The sequence below is a fragment of the Haliotis cracherodii genome, unplaced genomic scaffold (assembly GCF_022045235.1).
Source record: "Haliotis cracherodii isolate W230 unplaced genomic scaffold, xgHalCrac1.p SCAF_8, whole genome shotgun sequence".
NCBI lineage: Eukaryota > Metazoa > Mollusca > Gastropoda > Lepetellida > Haliotidae > Haliotis > Haliotis cracherodii.
Window position 1 is genome coordinate 18,407,957 of NW_027266341.1, and position 22,256 is coordinate 18,430,212.

Sequence of the window (22,256 nt, forward strand, 5' to 3'; positions counted from 1 at the left end):
TGTAAATGATGGAGTCTGGCCTAGAAATCCAGTGATTGACATCATGAGCATCAATCTATGTAATTGGGACGCGATAACATGCATCAACCAAGCTAACTGGTATGGCCACCTGATTCCATTAGTCACCTCTTACGACAAGTATGGGTTGCTGAAGATCTGTTCCAACGCTGATATACACGACTCTCAACCAGCTGAAATAGGTTTTGAAAAATCTGACACAGTAAACATAAAAGCTGTGATCATGGTGATACTCATAGATGACCATGAACAAAGAAATGAATGTATTGAGAGATCTGAATAAGAGTCAGTGGCAGATCCAGAAGGGGCTAGGCTGGGGGTGAACAGACACCTTACATGTAAACTAAGCCCTAGGCCAAATCACTTAAGAATGTGGGTGTCATTTGCACCCCCATCCTTTTTTCAAAATCCTGAAACCGCCTCTGAGGATTATCAGGATGTATGAAAACTTAATGTTGTGTATTGTTTGTCTGATGTCACCAGGTGTCCCACTGTTACCCCGCCGACCTGTCGGAGTTTCCCCAGCAGCTGCGAGACCTCCTACACAGACATGCCACAGCACTGGACCCAACAATGAGACTGGTAATGGCCATTCTTATATCCTTGGTTTGTTAGCAACATTCCATGTTCTTGTGGGTTTCAACCAAGCAAGGTACAACATTATCTATAATTAGGCTGACACTGACTGAGATACAACTCAACAAATGTGCAAAACTAATTAGATTCAGAGCTTTTACTTTGATACTATCCCTCTCTGCATGAAGATCTAAAGCCACCTCAATAGCATGTCTGGGGGCCATGTGTGACCCAGTCGTCTAAGACTCCGCAATGTACTGTGCAGAGTTATGTCCCTTTCCCATGCCAGAAACCTATGGTTTGCTCTGATTGTGTTTCTAAGTTCGTCAACACCATACCCTTTCTCGTGTGTTTCACCAGAGTGGTACACTTCTGAGACCTGGATCACTTCGGGCTTCCCGCCCACGTCAAGCTGCCATGATATAACTGGAATAATGTTCAAAGCGGCATTAAATCCACCTCACTCACTCTGTAGCATGTTTTATTTCTGTACCTACAAAATGAAGTCAGTCTGCTTGTTCCGAATGTAAACAATAAAATCTATGCCATTTTTTTGTTGTGGATATTTTATTCACCCTGTCGTATCAGAGCGCCAAAACGTCTTTTCAAAGCATATATAGCTCAAGTATGCTCATAAGGTACTTTTTGAAACAACTTGTAAGATAAATGGTATCCGACAGAAACTCGTGTAGTAATCTCTATTTACTGTGTAATTTGACAAAGTTTTGACTATCATGTTGCCTTGATCATACTTGCCATGTCATCATTTGTGATGATGTTTGTGTCTACAGTCAATGGTGAAGTCCCTGATCCTGTTACGAAACAAAGGCTTGATACCTGCCACCAGCATCCTGGAACTGTTCTTTGAGCTGTTCCGTTGTCAGGACAAACTCCTGAGAAAAACACTCTACAAGTACATTGTCACCGACATAAAGAATGTCAACTCCAAGCGCAAGAATATGCAGCTAAATTCGGTAAGAACACAGCCAATTACAGTGAATTGATTTCACTCCATGAAAACAACAAAGTTATTTGGTTGACCTTTAAAGTACAGTGCAGCTTTATTTACTCCGCCTTCATTAGCTCAGCATATATTGGTCAAGCGGCATGACAACAGTATTGTCTGCATGTATCTTTATCATCTGTGCTAATCTCAAACTTTCCCTGGGGCGCCAAGTAAGACAGTTTTTACTTTTACATGGTATATGCAGTGTTCCCGCTGGCTTTTGAAACTGCTAGTCCTTGTGGACTGGCAACTCTGAAAATTACCAGTCTCCTCTAATTTTTGCCGGTCACAACTTTCAACAAATAAAAAAAGGTATGAAATTTATTTGGTTTTAATTCTTTCAACATCATGTTCAGTGCAAAGATGTCATCTCTGAAGTAACTTAGTTAGATGTAAACATCATTCACACAAATTTCTCCTTTTTTTTAATATTTCGAGACAAAGTCGCTGAAAATTATGGTAACAGACAAGATGATTTTGTTCGAAAAATGTAATTATATGAATATTACCGATGTTTTGTTCAACAACAAAGATTTATAAGGTACTTATTTGCCGGTCCACAGGGACTGGCAGTCACATGAATTACCAGTCCACTCCTAATTTTACCAGTAAAAAACTGGTAATTACCGGTAAACGGGAACGCTGTATATGTACTATCCTTGTTTATGTTTTATTTTGGTTTTCTGTATCAAAGTTGGTGAAACATATTATTACTAATTTTGTGTGGTTAATGTAAGTTATATAACAGTCACTCTTGATCTTCTTTTCCTTCCAGACTCTACAGAGTTTTATGTACACAATGTTGACAGATAAAAGTCCTGTGGCAGCCAAAATGTCCTTGGTAAGATCTTTGACAGTATTAGTTATACAATCAGGCATTTCCTTTCCTACCCCGCTATACTGGCAGTGAGGCTGAATGAATAAATGACAGTGTCTAAAATGATACCATCTTCCCGAGGCAAGGGAGTTGACTGACTGTAAAAGTCCAGTTCCCACCGTTGCTGAACTTGGCTGGAATTTCAAGGACGGATCATTGCGCCACAGGTGGCTATTGGGACTTATGTCCTTTCTGTGTCCCTCCTATTGATCAGTCAGATTCTGTCTCATATCACTTGCATTTGCTTCAAATAAAATGGTTTTACCCAGTCAAGACGACCTGATAACCTGGTCTTACGTTGTGAAGTGCATCAAATCATGTGAGCAACTTGATTAAAAACATGAAAAGATTTGGAAAATATCTGTTGATGCTTAATAGTCGGTACACATGCTTTTCAAATCTTGCAATCGGCCAAAATTTGCACAGCAGTTTACGAACCAATTGTCAATTTTGGTTCAGAATTTTGATTGGACTATGTATAGACTTGTTAGTCCAGCCAAAATATACCCCCATAATTCCAGGCTTCTTCGGCAAGGGTTGAAAGTGGAGTTTTTGTTCAGTTAGCTCCTTTGTCTCGGGAAGATGAAGTTATACAAGATATGTATTATGTTCACATGTACATTCTTTACAGTATTCTTGCATATCTAGAAATAACATTTTCGCAGTCTCAATATTTGGCTCGTAATTTTTCTTAAGTAGCAGTTTCATTGTCATATACTTAAAAGCATTACAGGAATTTGAGATGTCAATTTTGTAGACGACTGTCATGACAGTAGTGTAGCACTGTAAAATAGTAGTGTATAGGCCCTGTGAATAATAGGTCTTCAGCAACCCATGCTTGCGGTAAGAGGTAACTATGCTTGTCGTAAGAGGCGACTAGCAGGATCGGGTGGTCAGTTGCATGGATTGATGCTTATGATGTCAATCATTTGATTGTCTGGTCCAGACTCAAGTATTTACAGACTGCCGTTCATATAGATGAAATATTGCTGAGTGTGGTGTTAAACAAACAAACAAACAATAGTGTATAGAGATGTGACTGTTAGCCTCTGTTTCCCAGGATGTGATGATTGAGCTGTACAAGAAGAATGTATGGAACGATGCAAAGACAGTCAACGTCATTACAACAGCCTGCTTCTCCAAGTATGCCAAGGTAGGTAACTGGGCTTGATTTTGCAAGTTAATCTTATGGTCAGCTTGGCCAGACTGTCTTCAGATGTATCGGCACTTCAAATCTTAATGGTGGGTGGGTTTGGTTTAATGTTGCTTTGAACAGTATCACGTTATGTTAGGTTATATGGGAGGAAAGCTTGAAGTGATGCAGGTGTTAAATGTTACCCAATTTGTTGAATCCATGAGGATGGCGCTGACAAACAACATGATAAACAGAGATTAGAACCCACGATTAAAGGTTTCTGGTCACAGCTCATTGCCTTAGACGACCAACCTAGACGCCCCTTAATTTTATCCGTTTTCTTTTGCATGATGTGAATTCAATCATTTAGTTTAATAAAATGTCTGAAATCAGAAATAACGGTGTTAGTTGAAGTTCCCTTCAGCCCAGCTTAACACTTGATATATGGTTATACTATTTTTATAAGAAAGCTATGTGATAATTGCAAAGAACAGTGTGAATGAAGCGTGGTTTATATCATGACGTCATGTCTGGAGATTCGAATATGCAATCACAACTTGATGACATATATTGGACGATGTTATTTTTGAGAGTCCAGTGAGTTGTTCAACATAGATGTAGCTGGGCTACCCAGATAAGTGCAGTGGCCGAACGATCGCATCCAAAGTGGGAGAGATCTGACAATCGTATTAGAAGAAAAGGTACAGATGATCGACGTGAGGATTGTGAGAATATGCGGGAAATACCAAACTTTGTCAAATGGACTTGTTCGACATTTCCAAGGCAGATTCTATTCATGGAGTCATCATTATTAATATTTGGGTATCTAATGTTGAAAGCGACTGTACATAATGTTGATATAAGAAATAAACGACTCGTGGGCATGTCTGTCTTTTCATTACATACAAGTAAAATTACTAAAAAATAATCTAATGTTCTTTCAGATACTTGTTGCAGCGGTGAAGTTTTTCCTGGGAAGAGATGAACTTGAGCAACAGGCTGAGAGTGATAGTGATGATGATGATGATGATGTGAGTATTGGTCAGAGTTATGTTTCTTGACCTATAGATTGGTTATCAGATGAGGCCATTCATCTCAAGGCAAGACAATATTTTTTTAGACCTTGCGCACCATAGAAGGAATACTATCATAGCTCATTTTCGTATATTTATCTCACACTATGCATTTCTCCTTCTTTCGATCAGGTTATGTCAGGTGATAAGGTCATGTAGGATCACGACGCACAGGATTACAGTGCGTGACCCATTTGTTTAGATGGGGACCATGGTGATGCTGGGATGTGTTTGAGCGAAATGTTTTTGAAGCTGGAAACTTTGTTCTAGGGTGTTTCCACACCAGGATCAAAAGAACGAGAAATGCATAGCGTGAGATAGGATAAGTATATAAAGTTTCGCTATACATATGTATGGTAAAATTTTCAATTTTAGTCCCAGTTTTTACCTTTTTCAAATTTTATATTGTTCCTTATTGATTTTGTTCTAATAGTCTCTAATACAAGTGGTGTGTTCATGATGTTTGCAGAAAACGTCTAAGAAAACAGCAAGAGAGTTATCACTTGCCTACCGAGTTGGGAAGAAAACTAAAAACAGGGAAAGAAAATTGAAGAGAGCCCTGGCCGTGCTGAAGGTGGGTAGACCATGTAGGCTATGTAACTGTCGTAAGTTTAAGAATTGAATTTCACTTTGTGTGAGTTCATTGGCATCTCAACCTTCATAGAGTGACTTTTCCCTCCACAACAGTGTGCGATATTCCTTCTTGCTTCGACCATATAACAGTGTAGAACAATGTAAAACAATCACCCGAACACAACCTCCGTCCACCTCGCTCACTACTTGCACCTCCTGCACTACTCGTCACTTTTTCCTTAGTTGCCCCTATTGGACAGACATGTTTTGCTATGCCCCCTATTTACAATTGGAATAGACTTAGTTTGTTTGGGTTTGCTGATTTATTTATCCCTTGTGTATCATTATTCAGGGTTCCTGACCGATTTTTTTCAATAAATATATTAACCACTACTTACCTTCCTCACTGTGTGTTCTTTGCACGTTCTCCAAACTTACTTGACTTCCAACACGATCCCTGTTCATTACTTCGTTGACGGCATCACAGCTCTGTTGCCGTAGGCCCTGAAAAAGGTGACACTCAAGAGTTCGCTTTACCCTAACCTGCCATCTTGGTTAATATTGCAGGGGATTTGATTCCCCACCATGGCGCCTCATCTTGATGCAGACAATGCAAAGACCTTGGGTTGCTCCACTTCTTTGCATCCAAGATTAATGACAGATGCCTCATATCCATCAACTCTGACACCCGTCTGTTCCTCCTGCTGTTGTCTCTCAATACCACCTTCATGAAGGCACTGGTGACTGGGATTGGGGTCGAGAGCTCGCCACATCATGGGCGTCTCAAACATTCTCGCCAATGCTCTCCCTTGCCCCTGTCAGTCAGCTCCCACGGAGATGCACCCAGACCCTTTCCGGACAATTTGCCAGCGCATCTCACACCACATGCTACAAAAACCAGCTTCTGACTTTCATATCTCAGATACTGGATGATCTGGCTTGAGAGCATGACACCGTCACCATTGAGTGAAATTGCCCACATGCGTATTCGATTCTTGCTTCTAGCTTCTTTTGGTAGCGCCTTATTGGCCCAGACGTCGTTCCCCCATCTGCTCGGACTCGCAGGAGAGCCAGACTTTAAACTCACCATGTTTCATGATCTGCTCAGATATTTTCACACTCCACATCATCGGGTCCATCAGGTCCACAGAGGACATCTCACTTTGCCCAGTATGTGCGTTAAGACATTGCATTGATGTCACCAGTCAGCGTCAACATAAATGTCTCTTCCTCCCGACCATGAAGGAAGGTCGCAGAATACTTTGTCTTCCAAGAATACTTTGACTTTCTGGGTGCCCGCCTAAATACTCAAGGCTTACGCCCATGCTGGACTGGATTCTCCTAAAGCATCCTATCCTCCGGAAATTTGAGCGTGCGTACGCGATTGCACTCCACACCAACATCGTTCAAGGTTGTTTTGGGCACAGCAACACTACTTTCACCGAATTCTACCTCAGGTATCTGTCACTTGAGGACAATGATGGAGTCCACCAACAATGTCCTCTCATCTTCGTGAAGCAACCTGTTGCACCTCCACGTCACCATTGATGAGGTGAGAACGGAGTGACTGCCATCAAGGACACCCATACCGGTACTAATGCATGTTTTCTCTTTCTTTCTACTGAATGATTGCCTTAACTCATTACTGAGGGTACTATGTATCGTGAGGGTAACTGCGGTTCCCGACCTTTCGAGTACCTCCAGTTGCAACATAATTAAGACCCAGCCTTACCTGTCATCAGGCATGGTGGAGATGTATTACAGGCCTGGTGAAGCTGAACACACCCATGGGTTGAAGACAAAGTGGCAGTCTTGTCTAGTCCATGCTCTGGCCCGGCCACCATATCGCAACATAGGCCTACAGTTGATCCAACCCATCGTCCTACCGTGAGATAATTATATACTGTTGTGGGGGGATAAGTTAAAAAATACAGGGAATGAGAGTATTCCCCTTATCTATATACTTATCCTGACACGACAGGCTATGACTGCCCGCTCATCCATCCCCTCAAAGATTTAGATCAACTCGTCACCTGTCTCAGGTGATTGTGTGAGAAAAGATGACAAGAAGTACAGGATAATGCTGGGAGTGAGGTGGTCGGAGGGTGTGTTCTGGTCATTGTTTACATTGTTCTACACTGTTATATGATACAAAGCAAGAAGGAACATTGGATACTGTTGTATGATCTAATGTTGTATAAAATTAGGGCCCTATTTTTAGATACACTCTTAAAATGTATCATAAAACTCCTTTTTGTTGTTATTAATCATTTAACTTATTTCAGAAACAAGGTGGCAAAAAGAAAAAGGCCGAAGTTTTCAACTTCTCTGCTATGCATTTGATACATGATCCTCAAGGTAATTCAATAACAAACTTGTTTTAAGTAACAAATATATTGTTTTAGTCATTCCAAAATGTTGTCCTTAGAGATTGATGATTATTTTTGTAATCCAAGTGAACTCCTTTGCCATACTTAGCAATATTGGATGGCCCAGTCATCTACAGCGCCGCAATTCGCTGTGCAGAGTTGTGTCCCTTGGGCACGCCAGAAACCTATGAATGTGGGTTTGAATCCTGGATCGCCTCGATTATGTTTCTCGGTTTGTCAGCACCATACCCGTGTTCGTGGGTTTCATCAAAGCAGTAAACGTCTGAGACCTGCATCACTTCAGGCTTTCCTCCCACATTGAGATGACACGCCGTGATGAAACTGGAATACTGTTAAAAACGGCATTAAAACCAACTCACTCACTCACTCACTCACTCACTCACTCTTAGCAATATCATGGTCGAGGCCACCATAAGTGGCCGAACTCTTCTTTGCTAGGAGTTATCTCCCTTCTTCAATCATTATCACACATATCTGTTGTGTGAGAGGTCCCACATACTGAGATTTACCATGTACTGTGTGTAGTATTATACACAACACAATCTATGGCTGCTTGTTAAAAGTTTATAAATGTTTTTACGAATTTATTTTATTACCTTTTTTATCACTTTTTAAAAGAATTTAGTGAGAGGCTGTTTAAGAAACTGGAGTCATCCAATGAAAGATTTGAAGTAAAACTGCTAATGATGGATCTGATTTCAAGACTTATCGGAATACACCAGGTAAGGTTTCTAAAGTTTTATGTACTTGTGCTGGTCTGATGGTTGACTATAATCAGATGCACAGTTCAATGCATTGATTGTGGGACACTGGGTGTCAGAAATTGTTTTTGGATTGAAATATGACGGGATAGAATATGTGTAAACATTATTAATGTCAATTTAAGAAATCTACATATAATTACATAAAATAGACTATGCATACCACTGTCATTTATAGAAGAGGAGTTGCAACCTATCTAGATAGTGGATGTGATTGAGTGATCATTTTGGAACAGTTGGAACTTGTTTTACACATCTGCTGTTAGCAATATTACTCAGCTCTTTGCTGTTTCAACATGTTTTTATTTTGTTACAGCTGTTCCTGTTCAACTTTTACCCGTTCTTGAAACGATTCCTTCAGCCACATCAGAGAGGTAACTGCTTCAGATTGCTCTGGCACTATCTTGAACTTTGTGGAAAATATTTCTTTACAATATACTGGCATCGGCTTGAAGACTACTTATAAATTTTCAATTTCTAGTAAAACTCCTTCCCGTCTACTATGGGATTCCACAAATGGTCGTGCGTTACCTGTTAAAAAATACTTTAAATGATTAAAAGATACAAGTATGGGATAAGTAGAGCGAAAAGTTTTCATCAAAACATGTTGGGATCTGTGGACTAGCTGAGCTGGTGTCAATTCAGACTCTTGTCAGTCAGTGCTTTGTAGCCCTCGAAGATCCAGGGTAGAATAGGTCTTCAGCAACCCATGCTTGTTGTAAAAGGAAACTATGCTTGTCATAAGAGGCGACTTACGGGATTGGGTGGTCAGGCTTGCTGACTTGGTTGATGCATGTCATCTTATCCCAATGGCGAGGATCGATGCTCATGATGTCAATCACTGGATTGTCCGGTCCAGACTCCATTATTTACAGACCACCGTCATATAGCTGGAATATTGCTGAGTGGGGCGTTAAACAACAAGCAGTGCAGTGTATATCATGTAGGTATTAACTCAAATAGGTGTCAATGGCAATAAGCTGCTTCTATTGCTTTAATACAGCAATAAGATTAATTCTTTTACATTTTCTGCTGTGCATTAATGAATAATTGCTAATCCCTTTACCTGCTGTTGAAACAGTTATCCAGGAAAATGGCTTCTTTTTGTTTCAGAGGTGACCAAATTGCTGTTGTTTGTTGCACAAGCAAGTCATGAGTTAGTTCCCCCTGATGTGAGTAAACTTTAGACTTAAGAGTTATTCCCCCTGACATGTGTGAGTGCTTTTTAGCACAAGATGATTACAAGACACTCACTCTTCTGAGCAATATGGGTGTGATTCGGTCAAACATAGTAAAAGCATTACCTATATACTAATTGCACTCGTGACTAAAAGGTCAATGGGGTAGCCAAGTGGTTAAAGCGTTCGCTCGTCATGCCATAGCCCCTGGTTCAATTTGCAACATGCATACAAATTTTGAAGCCCATTTCTGGTGTCTCCTACTGTGATACTGCTGGAATATTCCTAAATTGGAGTTTAACCCAATTCACTCGCTCACTTGGCTAAGAAGATGTGCACCAGGCTTAAAGTTGAGTCATGCTACAAGGCTGGAAGACCTACAGTTTAATAAACAAAGAACTGTGTAGACAACGTACTATCCTGTGCTCTTGTTACACTTGCTGTAAAAAACTAATGCTGTAAGATGAACAGACTCTAAAACTAATGACTTTTGAAGTAGCCTTATTTGTTGACGATTTAGAATACATTTGTTGTATTTCTTACAGCTGAAGTATAAATGGTTTCTTCCTCAGGTAATAGAGGAGGTTTTGGTAACCATCTCCAACAACTTCATCACGGAGAGGAACTCCAGGGAGGTGATGGCAGTGGGGTAGGTCTGACGGTGTCAAATATGGGTAATATTGACAAATTTTGTGAACAGTTAAGGCCAAAACAATTTTTTTTAAATTGTCAGGTGTAATGGCATTTATACAAACACAGATGGAAACTGGACATATTGGCCCTCTTGTTGCGCACCTTTCAACCGTTTAAAAAATGATGTATGTTAATAAAGAATAACGTCCACATGTGCCAAGTCTCAGATGCGACTGTCTCAGAGTTTTCACATCTAACAAGACCAGTTTGATCAAAATTGTAGATTATATTCCATCTTTTGTAGATGTATTACTTGGGGCATAATGTATTTAAGTCATGGTAAAAGAAGTGTTCCAAGGGTAGTTTGGTCGTCAGCTATTCTTGTTGTTAACATATAGCCAATAAGCTGGAGCTTGGGTTCAGATTGGGTACTGCAGTTTTTTATAGAGACCTTTTCTCGCATCTAAGGATTAATCTTTAGAATAATGTTCATAGTAGGGCTGGAACGAGTCCAAATTTACTACACAGGTACCCGACCTCCTATTACCTGCCCCTACCCGAGTACCCACTGTTGAGTCCTAAGAGTTGGGAACAAAATATCTGATTGGGAATTGTTTTACTGCAGCCCTGACAAAAACTATTTAGAAACGATCTGATCATGCATACACTGAAGTTGACTGAAGCTTTATGTTTACGCAAACATATGCAAGTCAAAAGGAATGTGTGCATCGTCACAAAGAAATGTGAACATTAGCGACTCGTAACCATGTGACTAACCAAGGGTCCGGGTAGTGTTATGGGTAACCGGGTCATACACAGGACCCACCCGACAAGTGTAACCAAGTTACCCGTCCCAGCCCCAGTCAATAGTTTTCTTTGGTGGGATTACGTTGGTATTTTGCTAGACATGTGACTTGAACATGTTCAAAAAGAAAACCTTCAGGCGTTAAGTTCTGACAAAAAGATGGTCGTTTCAGATTAACATCTTTGCGCACAACATATAGTGAATGATGGTATGAGTTATGGTAAAAACATGTATGTAACACACTTTGTAGTTCATATTCATGCCATAGTTTAGTTTTCTTGATTTTCTTTGGGATATTGGAGACACGGCTGACCCAGTCATCTAAGGCATTGCGATTCGCAGAGTTGTGTCCCTTAGGCACACCAGAAACCTATGATTGTGGGTTTGAATCCCAGTTGAAACGATTATGTTTCTAGGTTTGTCAGCACCATACCCATGCTTGTGTGTTTCATCAAAGTTGTAAACGTCTGAGACCGGCATCACTTCGGGCTTTCCTCCAACATTAAGCTGACACAATGTGATATAACTGGAATACTGTTCAAAGCAGTGTTGAACACAACTCACTCACTCACTCTTTGGGATATCAGTCAAATACGCACAATAATATAGTAATGACACTTTGAAAACATGAATGTCATCTTCTTCAGACTGAATTCCGTGCGAGAGGTGTGTGCACGGTGCCCGCTGGCTATAGGGGAGGACTTGCTGGGAGACCTCGTCCAGTACAAGTCACACAGAGACAAGAGTAGGTCACACAGCTGTAGCACAAATGTAGTAGATATGTATTACATGCAAACCTGGGTCTGTAGCAGGCCTGTGGTAGGAATGTAGCAGGCCTGTAGTGGATCTATACCAGACTTGAAGCAGAGCTATAGTAGGCCTGTAATAGATCTGTAGTAGAGCTGTAGTAGGAATGTAGCAGGCCTGTAGTAGGCCTGTAGTGGATCTGTACCAGACTTGAAGCAGAGCTATAGTAGGCCTGTAATAGACCTGTAGTAGAGCTGTAGTAGGAATGAAGCAGGCCTGTAGTGGATCTGTACCAGACTTGAAGCGGAGCTATAGTAGGCCTGTAATAGATCTGTAGTAGAGCTGTAGTAGGAATGAAGCAGGCCTGTAGTGGATCTGTACCAGACTTGAAGCAAGGGGCTATAGTAGGCCTGTAATAGATCTGTGGTAGAGCTTTGGTAGGAATGTAGCAGGCCTGTAGTGGATCTATACCAGACTTGAAGCAGGGGGCTATAGTAGGCCTGTAATAGATCTGTGGTAGAGCTGTAGTAGGAATGTAGCAGGCCTGTAGTGGATCTATACCAGACTTGATGCAAGGGGCTATAGTAGGCCTGTAATAGATCTGTGGTAGAGCTGTAGTAGGAATGTAGCAGGCCTGTAGTGGATCTGTACCAGACTTGAAGCAGGGGGCTATAGTAGGCCTGTAATAGATCTGTGGTAGAGCTGTAGTAGGAATGTAGCAGGCCTGTAGTGGATCTATACCAGACTTGATGCGAGGGGCTATAGTAGGCCTGTAATAGATCTGTGGTAGGAATGTAGCAGGCCTGTAGTGGATCTGTACCAGACTTGATGCAAGGGGCTATAGTAGGCCTGTAATAGATCTGTGGTAGAGCTGTAGTAGGAATGTAGCAGACCTGTAGCAGACCTGTAGTGGATCTATACCAGACTTGAAGCGAGGGGCTATAGTAGGCCTGTAATAGATCTGTGGTAGAGCTGTAGTAGGAATGTAGCAGGCATGTAGTAGCCTCGTTGTGGATCTGTACCTGGTCTGAAGCAGAGCTGTAGTAGACCTGTAGCAGGAATGTAGCAATCCCGGAGTAGGCTGTAGTCGATCTGTAGTAGGCCTTTGCCCGACCTGTAGTGAAGCTGTAGCAGGCCTGTAGTAGGAATGTAGTGAGATGTAGCAACATGAGTGTATCCAGGCTGAATGGTCTACTGTTGATGTTTCAGCTGTGATGATGGCAGCACGAGCCCTGATTCAAGTGTACAGGCAGCACAACCCCGCCCTCCTACACAAGAAAGACAGGGTAACCTTCACAAACATCAAGCTCTCGGGGACGGGTCACACAGAGTATTCCTATGTCAACATTGGTTCAGTTCCATCACACATTTCCGTCTCCTAGATCCATCACATAGTTACTTCACCTAGATCCATCAAGCAGTTGCGGCACCTAGATCCATCACATAGTTACTTCACCTAGATCCATCAAACAGTTGCGGCACCTAGATCCATCAAACAGTTTCGACACCTAGATCCGTAACCTGGAACCATCACACTTCGTCACCTAGATCCATCACATAGTTACTTCACCTGGACCTAGATTCATCACACAGTTCTTGCACATAGATCCATCACACAGTTCCATCACCTAGATCCATCACACAGTTACTTCACACAGATCCATCACACAGTTACTGCACCTAGATCCATCACACAGTTACTGCACCTAGATCCATCACACAGTTACTTCACACAGTTCCATCACCTAGATCCATCACACAGTTACTTCACACAGATCCATCACACAGTTACTGCGCCTAGATCCATCACACAGTTACTGCACCTAGATCCATCACACAGATCCATCACACAGTTACTGCACCTAGATCCATCACACAGTTACTGCACCTAGATCCCTCACACAGATCCATCACACAGTTACTTCACACAGATCCATCACACAGTTACTTCACACAGTTCCATCACACAGTTACTTCACACAGATCCATCACACAGTTACTTCACACAGTTCCATCACACAGTTACTTCACACAGATCCATCACACAGTTACTTCACACAGTTCCATCACCTAGATCCATCACACAGTTACTTCACACAGATCCATCACACAGTTACTGCACCTAGATCCATCACACAGTTACTGCACCTAGATCCATCACACAGTTACTGCACCTAGATCCATCACACAGATCTATCACACAGTTACTGCACCTAGATCCATCACACAGATCCATCACCTAGATCCATCACACAGTTCCATCACACAATTCCGTTTCCAAGATCATCACACAGTTCTATCACACAGTTCCATCACCTAGATCATGACACTGTCCCATCACAGTTCCGTCACCTAGATCATGACACTGTCCCATCACAGTTCCGTCACCTAGATCATGACACTGCCCCATCACAGTTCCGTCACCTAGATCATGACACTGTCCCTTCACAGTTGCGTCACCTAGATCATGACACTGTCCCTTCACAGTTCCGTCACCTAGATCATGACACTGTCCCATCACAGTTCCGTCACCTAGATCATGACACTGTCCCATCACAGTTCTGTCACCTAGATCATGACACTGTCCCATCACAGTTCCGTCACCTAGATCATGACACTGTCCCTTCACAGTTGCGTCACCTAGATCATGACACTGTCCCTTCACAGTTCCGTCACCTAGATCATGACACTGTCCCATCACAGTTCCGTCACCTAGATCATGACACTGTCCCATCACAGTTCTGTCTCCTAGATCATGACACTGTCCCATCACAGTTCCGTCACCTAGATCATGACACTGTCCCATCACAGTTCCGTCACCTAGATCATGACACTGTCCCATCACAGTTCCGTCACCTAGATCATGACACTGTCCCATCACAGTTCCGTCACCTAGATCATGACACTGTCCCATCACAGTTCCGTCACCTAGATCATGACACTGTCCCATCACAGTTCCGTCACCTAGATCATGACACTGTCCCATCACAGTTCCGTCACCTAGATCATGACACTGTCCCATCACAGTTCCGTCACCTAGATCATGACACTGTCCCATCACAGTTCCATCACCAGTTTCACCATCACACTGTTCCATTCCCGATGACTATGTGCAGGTTTCTGCCATACTGCTTGTGTCACTGTCTTCTTGTGATTCAGGGCCGACCTACAGATGCGAAGACCGAGCACACAGTGTTGAAGTACGGTGAGCGGAACACTAAGGACTACATCCCGGGGGCAGAGGCCTTGGAGGAGATGGAGGACGATGCAGCAGACAAACCTCAAGATGGTGATGGTAGGATTGACGTCTTTCATAAAACCTGGTGATTGAGTGATTGATTATTGTTTTACGCCACTTTTAGCAATATTCCAGCAATATCACGGCGGGGGACACCGGAAATGGGCTTCACACATTGTACCCATGTCGGGAATCGAACCCGTGTCTTTGGCGTGACGAGCGAACGCTTTAACCACTAGGCTACCAAACCGCCCCCATAAAACCTGGAATGACAACAGATGGAAATAACTAATGATTGTAACCACTCAAATGGATTGTCTCGTCCACTGTGCCGTCATTTAGCTGGAATATTGCTGAGTGCTGCATTAAACTATTTCAATCAAACATAATATGAAATATTTGATTGCAATGACATCTGCTCCTTTGTTGGTGCTGTTTATCTGTATTATCATGTGGGGAATATAGACCTCCATTAGTTAACTATTGCTATATTCACGAGATGTTTGAGAGCATCTGTGACATGTCTGTTGGTCAGATTGGCAGTCGTGCAGTGAGGGGGAGGAGGATGGAGACAGCGATGGAGAGTGGGTTACGGTGCAGCATTCATCTGATGAGGAACAGGTCAGTCCCAGAACGAGTTTGAGCCATCAACTGTCCGGGATTAACTGGAACAATGTCCTTTGCCTGTAAAGTGAAGAGTTTGTCTTATGGTTTGGTGACACCACCTCCTTGGTCTAGTGGTAGAACATCCAGTGGTAGAGCATCCGCCCGGATAGCGGAAGGTCCAGGGTTCAATCGCCAGCCGCATCATACCAAAATACGTTTTGAAAGTCTCTTCTGTTTCAAATGTTAATCCCATTGATGTGAGAGATAGGCGATGATTTTGACGGAATCAGTCGTAACTGTCTTTCGGATACCCCATTTCAACCTTTTCGAGGTTGCATCATCAGAAAAACCTGGTAAGCACCACTCTGATTGGTCAGATGGGAGGTCGTAATGGGATGTCCCCAGATCTTTGTTTACCAGCATCGAGAACTAAGATTTGATTTTATTGAGGTTGTGTATATCTTGATACAGAAATAATGACAGGATTGAGGAAATGTAATTGTCTGGCACACAGCAGGAGGAGCTGACAAAGTTGGTGCCAGTAGATCCTGCAGAGAGGAAGCGGAAGGCTCAGGATATCTCCGCCAACCGGATCCTGTCGCAGGAAGACTTTGCCAAGATCAACCAGCTCCAGGCCTCCAAGCAGGTGCAGCACACATCCACCAAGGGGAAGAAGAGGAAGTCCATGGAGGTGGAGACAGAGAAAAGGTGGGGGTCAGTAGTTACAGGAGGAGACTGAAAAGGTGGGGGTCAGTAGTTACAGGGGGGAGACAGAGAAAAGGTGGGGGTCAGTAGTTACAGGGGGGAGACTGAAAAGGTGGGGGTCAGTAGTTACAGGGGGAGACTGAAAAGGTGGGGTTCAGTTGTTACAGGGGGAGACTGAAAAGGTGGGGGTCAGTAGTTACAGGGAGGAGACTGAAAAGGTGGGGGTCAGTAGTTACAGGGGGAGACAGAAAAGGTGGGGGTCAGTAGTTACAGGGGGAGACAGAAAAGATGGGGGTCAGTAGTTACAGGGGGAGACAGAAAAGGTGGGGGTGAGTAGTTACAGGAGGAGACTGAAAAGGTGGGGGTCAGTAGTTACAGGAGGAGACTGAAAAGGTGGGGGTCAGTAGTTACCGGGAGAGACAGAAAAGGTGGGGGTCAGTAGTTACAGGAGGAGACTGAAAAGGTGGGGGGTCAGTAGTTACTGGGAGAGACAGAAAAGGTGGGGGTCAGTAGTTACAGGGGGAGACTGAAAAGGTGGGGGTCAGTAGTTACAGGGGGAGACTGAAAAGGTGGGGGTCAGTAGTTACAGGAGGAGACAGAAAAGGTGGGGGTGAGTAGTTACAGGAGGAGACAGAAAAGGTGGGGGTTAGTAGTTACAGGGGGAGACAGAAAAGGTGGGGGTCAGTAGTTACAGGGGGAGACAGAAAAGGTGGGGGTCAGTAGTTACAGGGGGAGACAGAAAAGGTGGGGGTCAGTAGTTACAGGGGGAGACAGAAAAGGTGGGGGTCAGTAGTTACAGGGGGAGACAGAAAAGGTGGGGGTCAGTAGTTACAGGAGGAGACAGAAAAGGTGGAGGTCAGTAGTTACAGGGGGAGACTGAAAAGGTGGAGGTCAGTAGTTACAGGGGGAGACTGAAAAGGTGGAGGTCAGTAGTTACAGGAGGAGACTGAAAAGGTGGAGGTCAGTAGTTACCGGGAGAGACAGAAAAGGTGGGGGTCAGTAGTTACAGGGGAAGACAGAGCAAAGGTGGGGGTCAGTAGTTACAGGGGGAGACTGAAAAGGTGGAGGTCAGTAGTTACAGGGGAGAGACAGAAAAGGTTGGGGTCAGTAGTTACAGGAGGAGACTGAAAAGGTGGGGGTTAGTAGTTACAGGAGGAGACTGAAAAGGTGGGGGTCAGTAGTTACAGGGGAAGACAGAGCAAAGGTGGGGGTCAGTAGTTACAGGGAGGGGGACAGCTTGTAGACAAACCACTTTTGCAAAAAATATTTTACTGGGGAAAAGGAGAAGATGCTGGGAATTTTTTGAGACAAAATATTTGTTCTGTCGCAAAATATGTAAAATATAATATCTAAAATTGGAAGCTGAACAAATGTTCCCAACATGTTTTTTTTCCAGAATTTCCAGAGAACACTTCTTTTTGTAAAAACCTCAGGCAATTTCTTCTTCTTTTTATTGATTTTCTGGATCAAGATGTTTTTAATAAAAACACCCTTCCACCTTCAGAATGTTGAATGGTCCCATCTTGTAACAAGACATGCTGATGAATTACTGTCACAACTGAATATTTCATTACATTAGCCATGTTTTTGTTCTTGCAGGGGTGAGCTGCCCAACCTGGCTGACATTGAGAACGTGCACAAGAGGCGAGCCCACGACAAGGAGTCCAGACTGGCGACAGTGTTGGTGAGACGATTGTTTCTGTGAACAATGCTGTTTCACATCTCTCATTAGTATGAGGCAGGGGTTAGGAGAGTCATGGCAAATTGACCATTCTCTCCTTTGGCTACAACTTGTTTACAACCTTTGGAAAACGGGGCTGCATTTAATGGTTTGCCAATTCGTATTGATTGTCATGTATGTAAGGAAAGAAACATGCCACTGTAAATGTTTGTTATGCGTTTACTGTGCCTGTAAGAGGCGACTGACGGAATAGGGTGGTGAGGCTCCCTGACTTGGTTGATGCATGTCATCGTATCCCAATTGCGTAGATCAGTGCTCATGATGTCAATCACTGGATTGTCCAGTCCAGACTTGATTATTTACAGACTGCTGTCATATAGCTGGAATATTGCTGAGTGCAGCATTAAACAACAAACAAACAAACAAAGATTACCGGAAATGCAAATGTTTAGTGTGCTGGGGTGGGGTGGTGGGGGTCGGATGCATCCCTGCACACCCTCATCTTCTGGGGGGCGGTCGGGTAGCCTAGTGGTTAAAGCGTTCGCTTGTCACGCCGAAAAGCCGGGGGTTCAATTCCCGATATGGGTCCATTGTGTGAAGCCCATTTCTGGTGTCCCCTGCCGTATATTGCTGGAATATTGCTAAAAGCGGCATAAAATCATACTCATTCATCTTCTGGATCAGAGCGTGACTTCCAATAAATTCTCACTGTACTCTGTAAAGAGTGATCAGCTGTAAAGCTGTCATGTGGTGACTACATTTTCAAAGATGTTAGATCTGTTCTCTCACATTGCGGGTTCTTGCAATGGCCAATTTTCTGAGGTTTCTGAAACAACCAATGTATACCTCGGTATTTATTTTACAATTTTTGGGGCGATACAGGCACAATTCGATGTCTGTTTGGTTCAGTGGTATTTCGAAACTTACCCTAGGTATTGAATGATTAATTGTGTATTGGCCAAAACATTGCATTGCAATATACTGTGATACTGTCCTCTGCATTGTGGTACATGCAGATCCTATTTTCTACATTCTAAGTAAGTATTACTCTTCTCGGTCAGTCGTCACCATTTGGTAGTCATGGAAATAGATAATAATGGGAGAAAAGAATCATTTCCGCATTTCCGAACATTTTGTCAATCAATATGACAGGGAAACATCATTTGTGAATGAATTTCTGTGTAGATTTTTATTAAGAGTTAAATGATACAAAAACAAAAACAAATGCTATTATTATTGTGCCCAATATACTGGCACACAATCGGTATTATTTGAACAGCAGTATTGCACGGTAATATAAATGTCCTATAAACAATGGTGCCCAAGTGGAGATGCCACCATATCAGCCTAACTGTGGTATTCAAGTCTGTTCATTAGTACTAAAGCGCTACTGTTGTTGTCTCCCCTAGGCTGGCCGGGAAGATCGGGGGAAGTATGCTCATGGGAGGGAGAAGATGAACCCAGATGCCAGCACCACAAACAAACAGAAGAAGAAGAGCAAGCCATTCATGATGGTGAAACACAAGATGCAGAGGAAGGTCAAAAGGTCATTCAAGGACAAACAGGTAGATCAAGGCTGAATACAAATTATGAGCTGCCTGGAATTGTGAATTATTTGTCCCAAGTTAATTATATTTGTGAAATTAATTCTGGAAATGTGGATAATTCATAACTTATTGTGGATCATATATGAAATGTGGAAGCCCCATTGGGATGCTGGGTTAGAATTGCTTCCCAGCAACCTATGTTGGTCTTAGGAGGCAACTTATTGGATTAAGTGGTCAGACTCTTGGTTGCATGTCATCGTATGGTGTGGATCATTGCAGGATCGGGTGGTCAGGCTCGCTGACTTGGTTGATGCATGTCATCGTATGGTGTGGGTCATTGCAGGATCGGGTGGTCAGGCTCGCTGACTTGGTTGATGCATGTCATCGTATGGTGTGGATCATTGCAGGATCGGGTGGTCAGGCTCGCTGACTTGGTTGATGCATGTCATCGTATCACAATTGCATGGGTCGATGCTCATGATGTCAATCACTGGATTGTCTGGTCCAGACTTGATTGTTTTCAGGCCACCGTCATAAGGCTGCACTATTGCTATGCTAAACAACAACCAAAAACAAAAATGTGAAAAACTGAGGGTTACAAGTTGAGGTATGGGCCACTTAATCTGATTTTAGGTACCAAAGGAAATCTTCTGTGAATGTATGACGTCACCTTCAATTATTTGGGACATTGTGCAAATGTTGTGTTTCTAAGGACCACTTTGCAAACAATTTCAGCAATTGGACAGCAAACAAACAATGATGCAAAAAGTATATTGCCAGGAGAGACCTTGAAAATAATTTTACCCATATTTGTGACCTTATGTGTCTCCATTCTATTATTGGAGGCTGTGGTATCTAGTGGCCTAAGCATTCTCTTGTCACAACCTTGGATCACTTCCCGCATGGGTACAATTTGTGAAGCCCATTTCTGGTGTCCCAGCCGTGATAAGGCTGGAATATTGCTGAAAGCGGAAAATAATTCTCACGCATTTATTTGGTTTTATGATGTATTATATGCTGGAGCCATTTGCTACCATGACACTTGATAATCGAGGATGACTAACGAGGATGACTAACTGGAGGAGTGGGTAGCCTCAGTAGCATCACCCGGTGTCACCTGGTGTCACCTTGTGTCACCTGATATCACCTGATATCACCTGATAGTGTGTCACTTTGAAGGTTGTGGATTGTTGCTCACACTGTCAACATCAGACTCGATTTTTTCCAGGCCACAGTGATATAGCTGGAATATTGTGGGCAAAAGCAACTTTTTCCATGTTACTGCTGTAAACCAAACAGTAAATGATAGGATAGTATGAAAAGTGGGTATGTTGTATCTGTTAAGCATGCAAGTTGTTTCTTTGTAACACTTTTGTGTGTCTGCAATGTTTACTTGAAAACACGCTGACCTAGTCATCTCATGCGCAATAATTAGCTGAGCAGAGTTGTGTCCCTTAGGCATGCCAGGTTGCTATGATCATGAGTTTGAATCCCAGATTTCTAGGTTTTATGGATTTCAGCCAAGTGATAAAAATCTAAGACCTGCATCACTTTGGGCTTTCCTCCCACGCTGAGCTGAACTACTGTGATATGACTTGATGCATTTCAAAGCTCACTCACTCAACTTGTACCTGTTGCTTCAGATCGCACTGAGGAACTCGCTGCTGAAGAGGCAGAGGATGAGCAAGAAATTCTAGGACCCAGAGACCACTCGTTGTGTATAATTGTAAATAAACACTATTTACATCCAAATGTTTGCTTGTTGCTTTGTTGTGTAGAGTCAACAGTCAGGGTGGTTGAGTAGTCAAGTGTTCAAAGTTCACTTGTTATGCTGAAGACCAGGGTTTGATTCCCATACGGGTATGATGAATTCCATCTTTGGTGTCCCCATAGTGATATTGCTGGAATAATCCTAGGAGCTGGTTAAAACTCACCTCACCTCACCTCACCTTCCAATATGACTGCCTCCATGGTTTAGTGGGAGAGTGGAAGGTCCGGGGCTCGATCCCCGGCTGTGTTGTACTAAAAGACGCTAAAAGATGGAAATAGTTGTTACCCTGCCAGGTGTTCGGTATTAAGATGCTAAAACAAGGACTGGTCGGTGTGCTGTGTCTGAGTGGGGTATTCATGTTAAACTGTGGCATGGTATCTCAGCAGACTTTACAGACTTTATTACGGACTAGTACAAGCAGCCACACACACGTGCATGCAGGTTTATATGTAAGTGCAATATTCTTGGATGTGATGTTAACACCATTTCACCTCACTTCACAATACAGAGTATCTGATATAAGGACAAGCCCTGTGTGACCCATGTGAGAATACATCCCCAGAGCTCTATTGCTGGTGGTAAGAAGGGACATTTATGGATCAGGCAGTCCTACTTTATTGTGTGTCATTGCACTCTGACAACATGGATGTTACTCATAATATCAATCACTGGTTTGTCTGACCCAGGCTGATATTTTCAGGCTGTCATAATATAGCTGGAATATTGGTTTGTAAAGCTATGTTTTGTAGGGTGACATGTCCTGGTAGTGTGGTAATAGACCATTGTGATTATCATGAGGTGAGGTGAGGTGAGGTGAAATTGGGTTTAACGTTGCGTCCAAGATTATTGCACTTATATAGTGACGTGCATGTACGTGTGTGTGTTTGTGTGGCTGCTTTTACTAGTCCGGACTGATGCCGATTTATAGTGCGAGCC

The 22,256-nt window shown here is 42.9% G+C and overlaps 1 protein-coding gene across 1 annotated transcript; it reads left to right on the forward strand.

The window, feature by feature from the left end:
* Window positions 1–511: 511 nt before the first annotated feature.
* On the forward strand, window positions 512–21,279 carry LOC139449435 (protein SDA1 homolog). Its single transcript, XM_071230828.1, has 19 exons — window positions 512–600; window positions 1,386–1,568; window positions 2,376–2,441; window positions 3,538–3,630; window positions 4,557–4,643; window positions 5,155–5,259; window positions 7,544–7,616; window positions 8,267–8,370; window positions 8,726–8,783; window positions 9,523–9,581; window positions 10,160–10,236; window positions 11,673–11,770; window positions 12,982–13,058; window positions 14,932–15,067; window positions 15,546–15,631; window positions 16,131–16,324; window positions 17,921–18,005; window positions 19,412–19,567; window positions 21,193–21,279. The coding sequence occupies exons 1-19, from the start codon at window positions 592–594 to the stop codon at window positions 21,244–21,246; spliced, it is 1,800 nt and encodes a 599-aa protein (XP_071086929.1). The 5' UTR covers window positions 512–591; the 3' UTR covers window positions 21,247–21,279.
* Window positions 21,280–22,256: the final 977 nt, after the last annotated feature.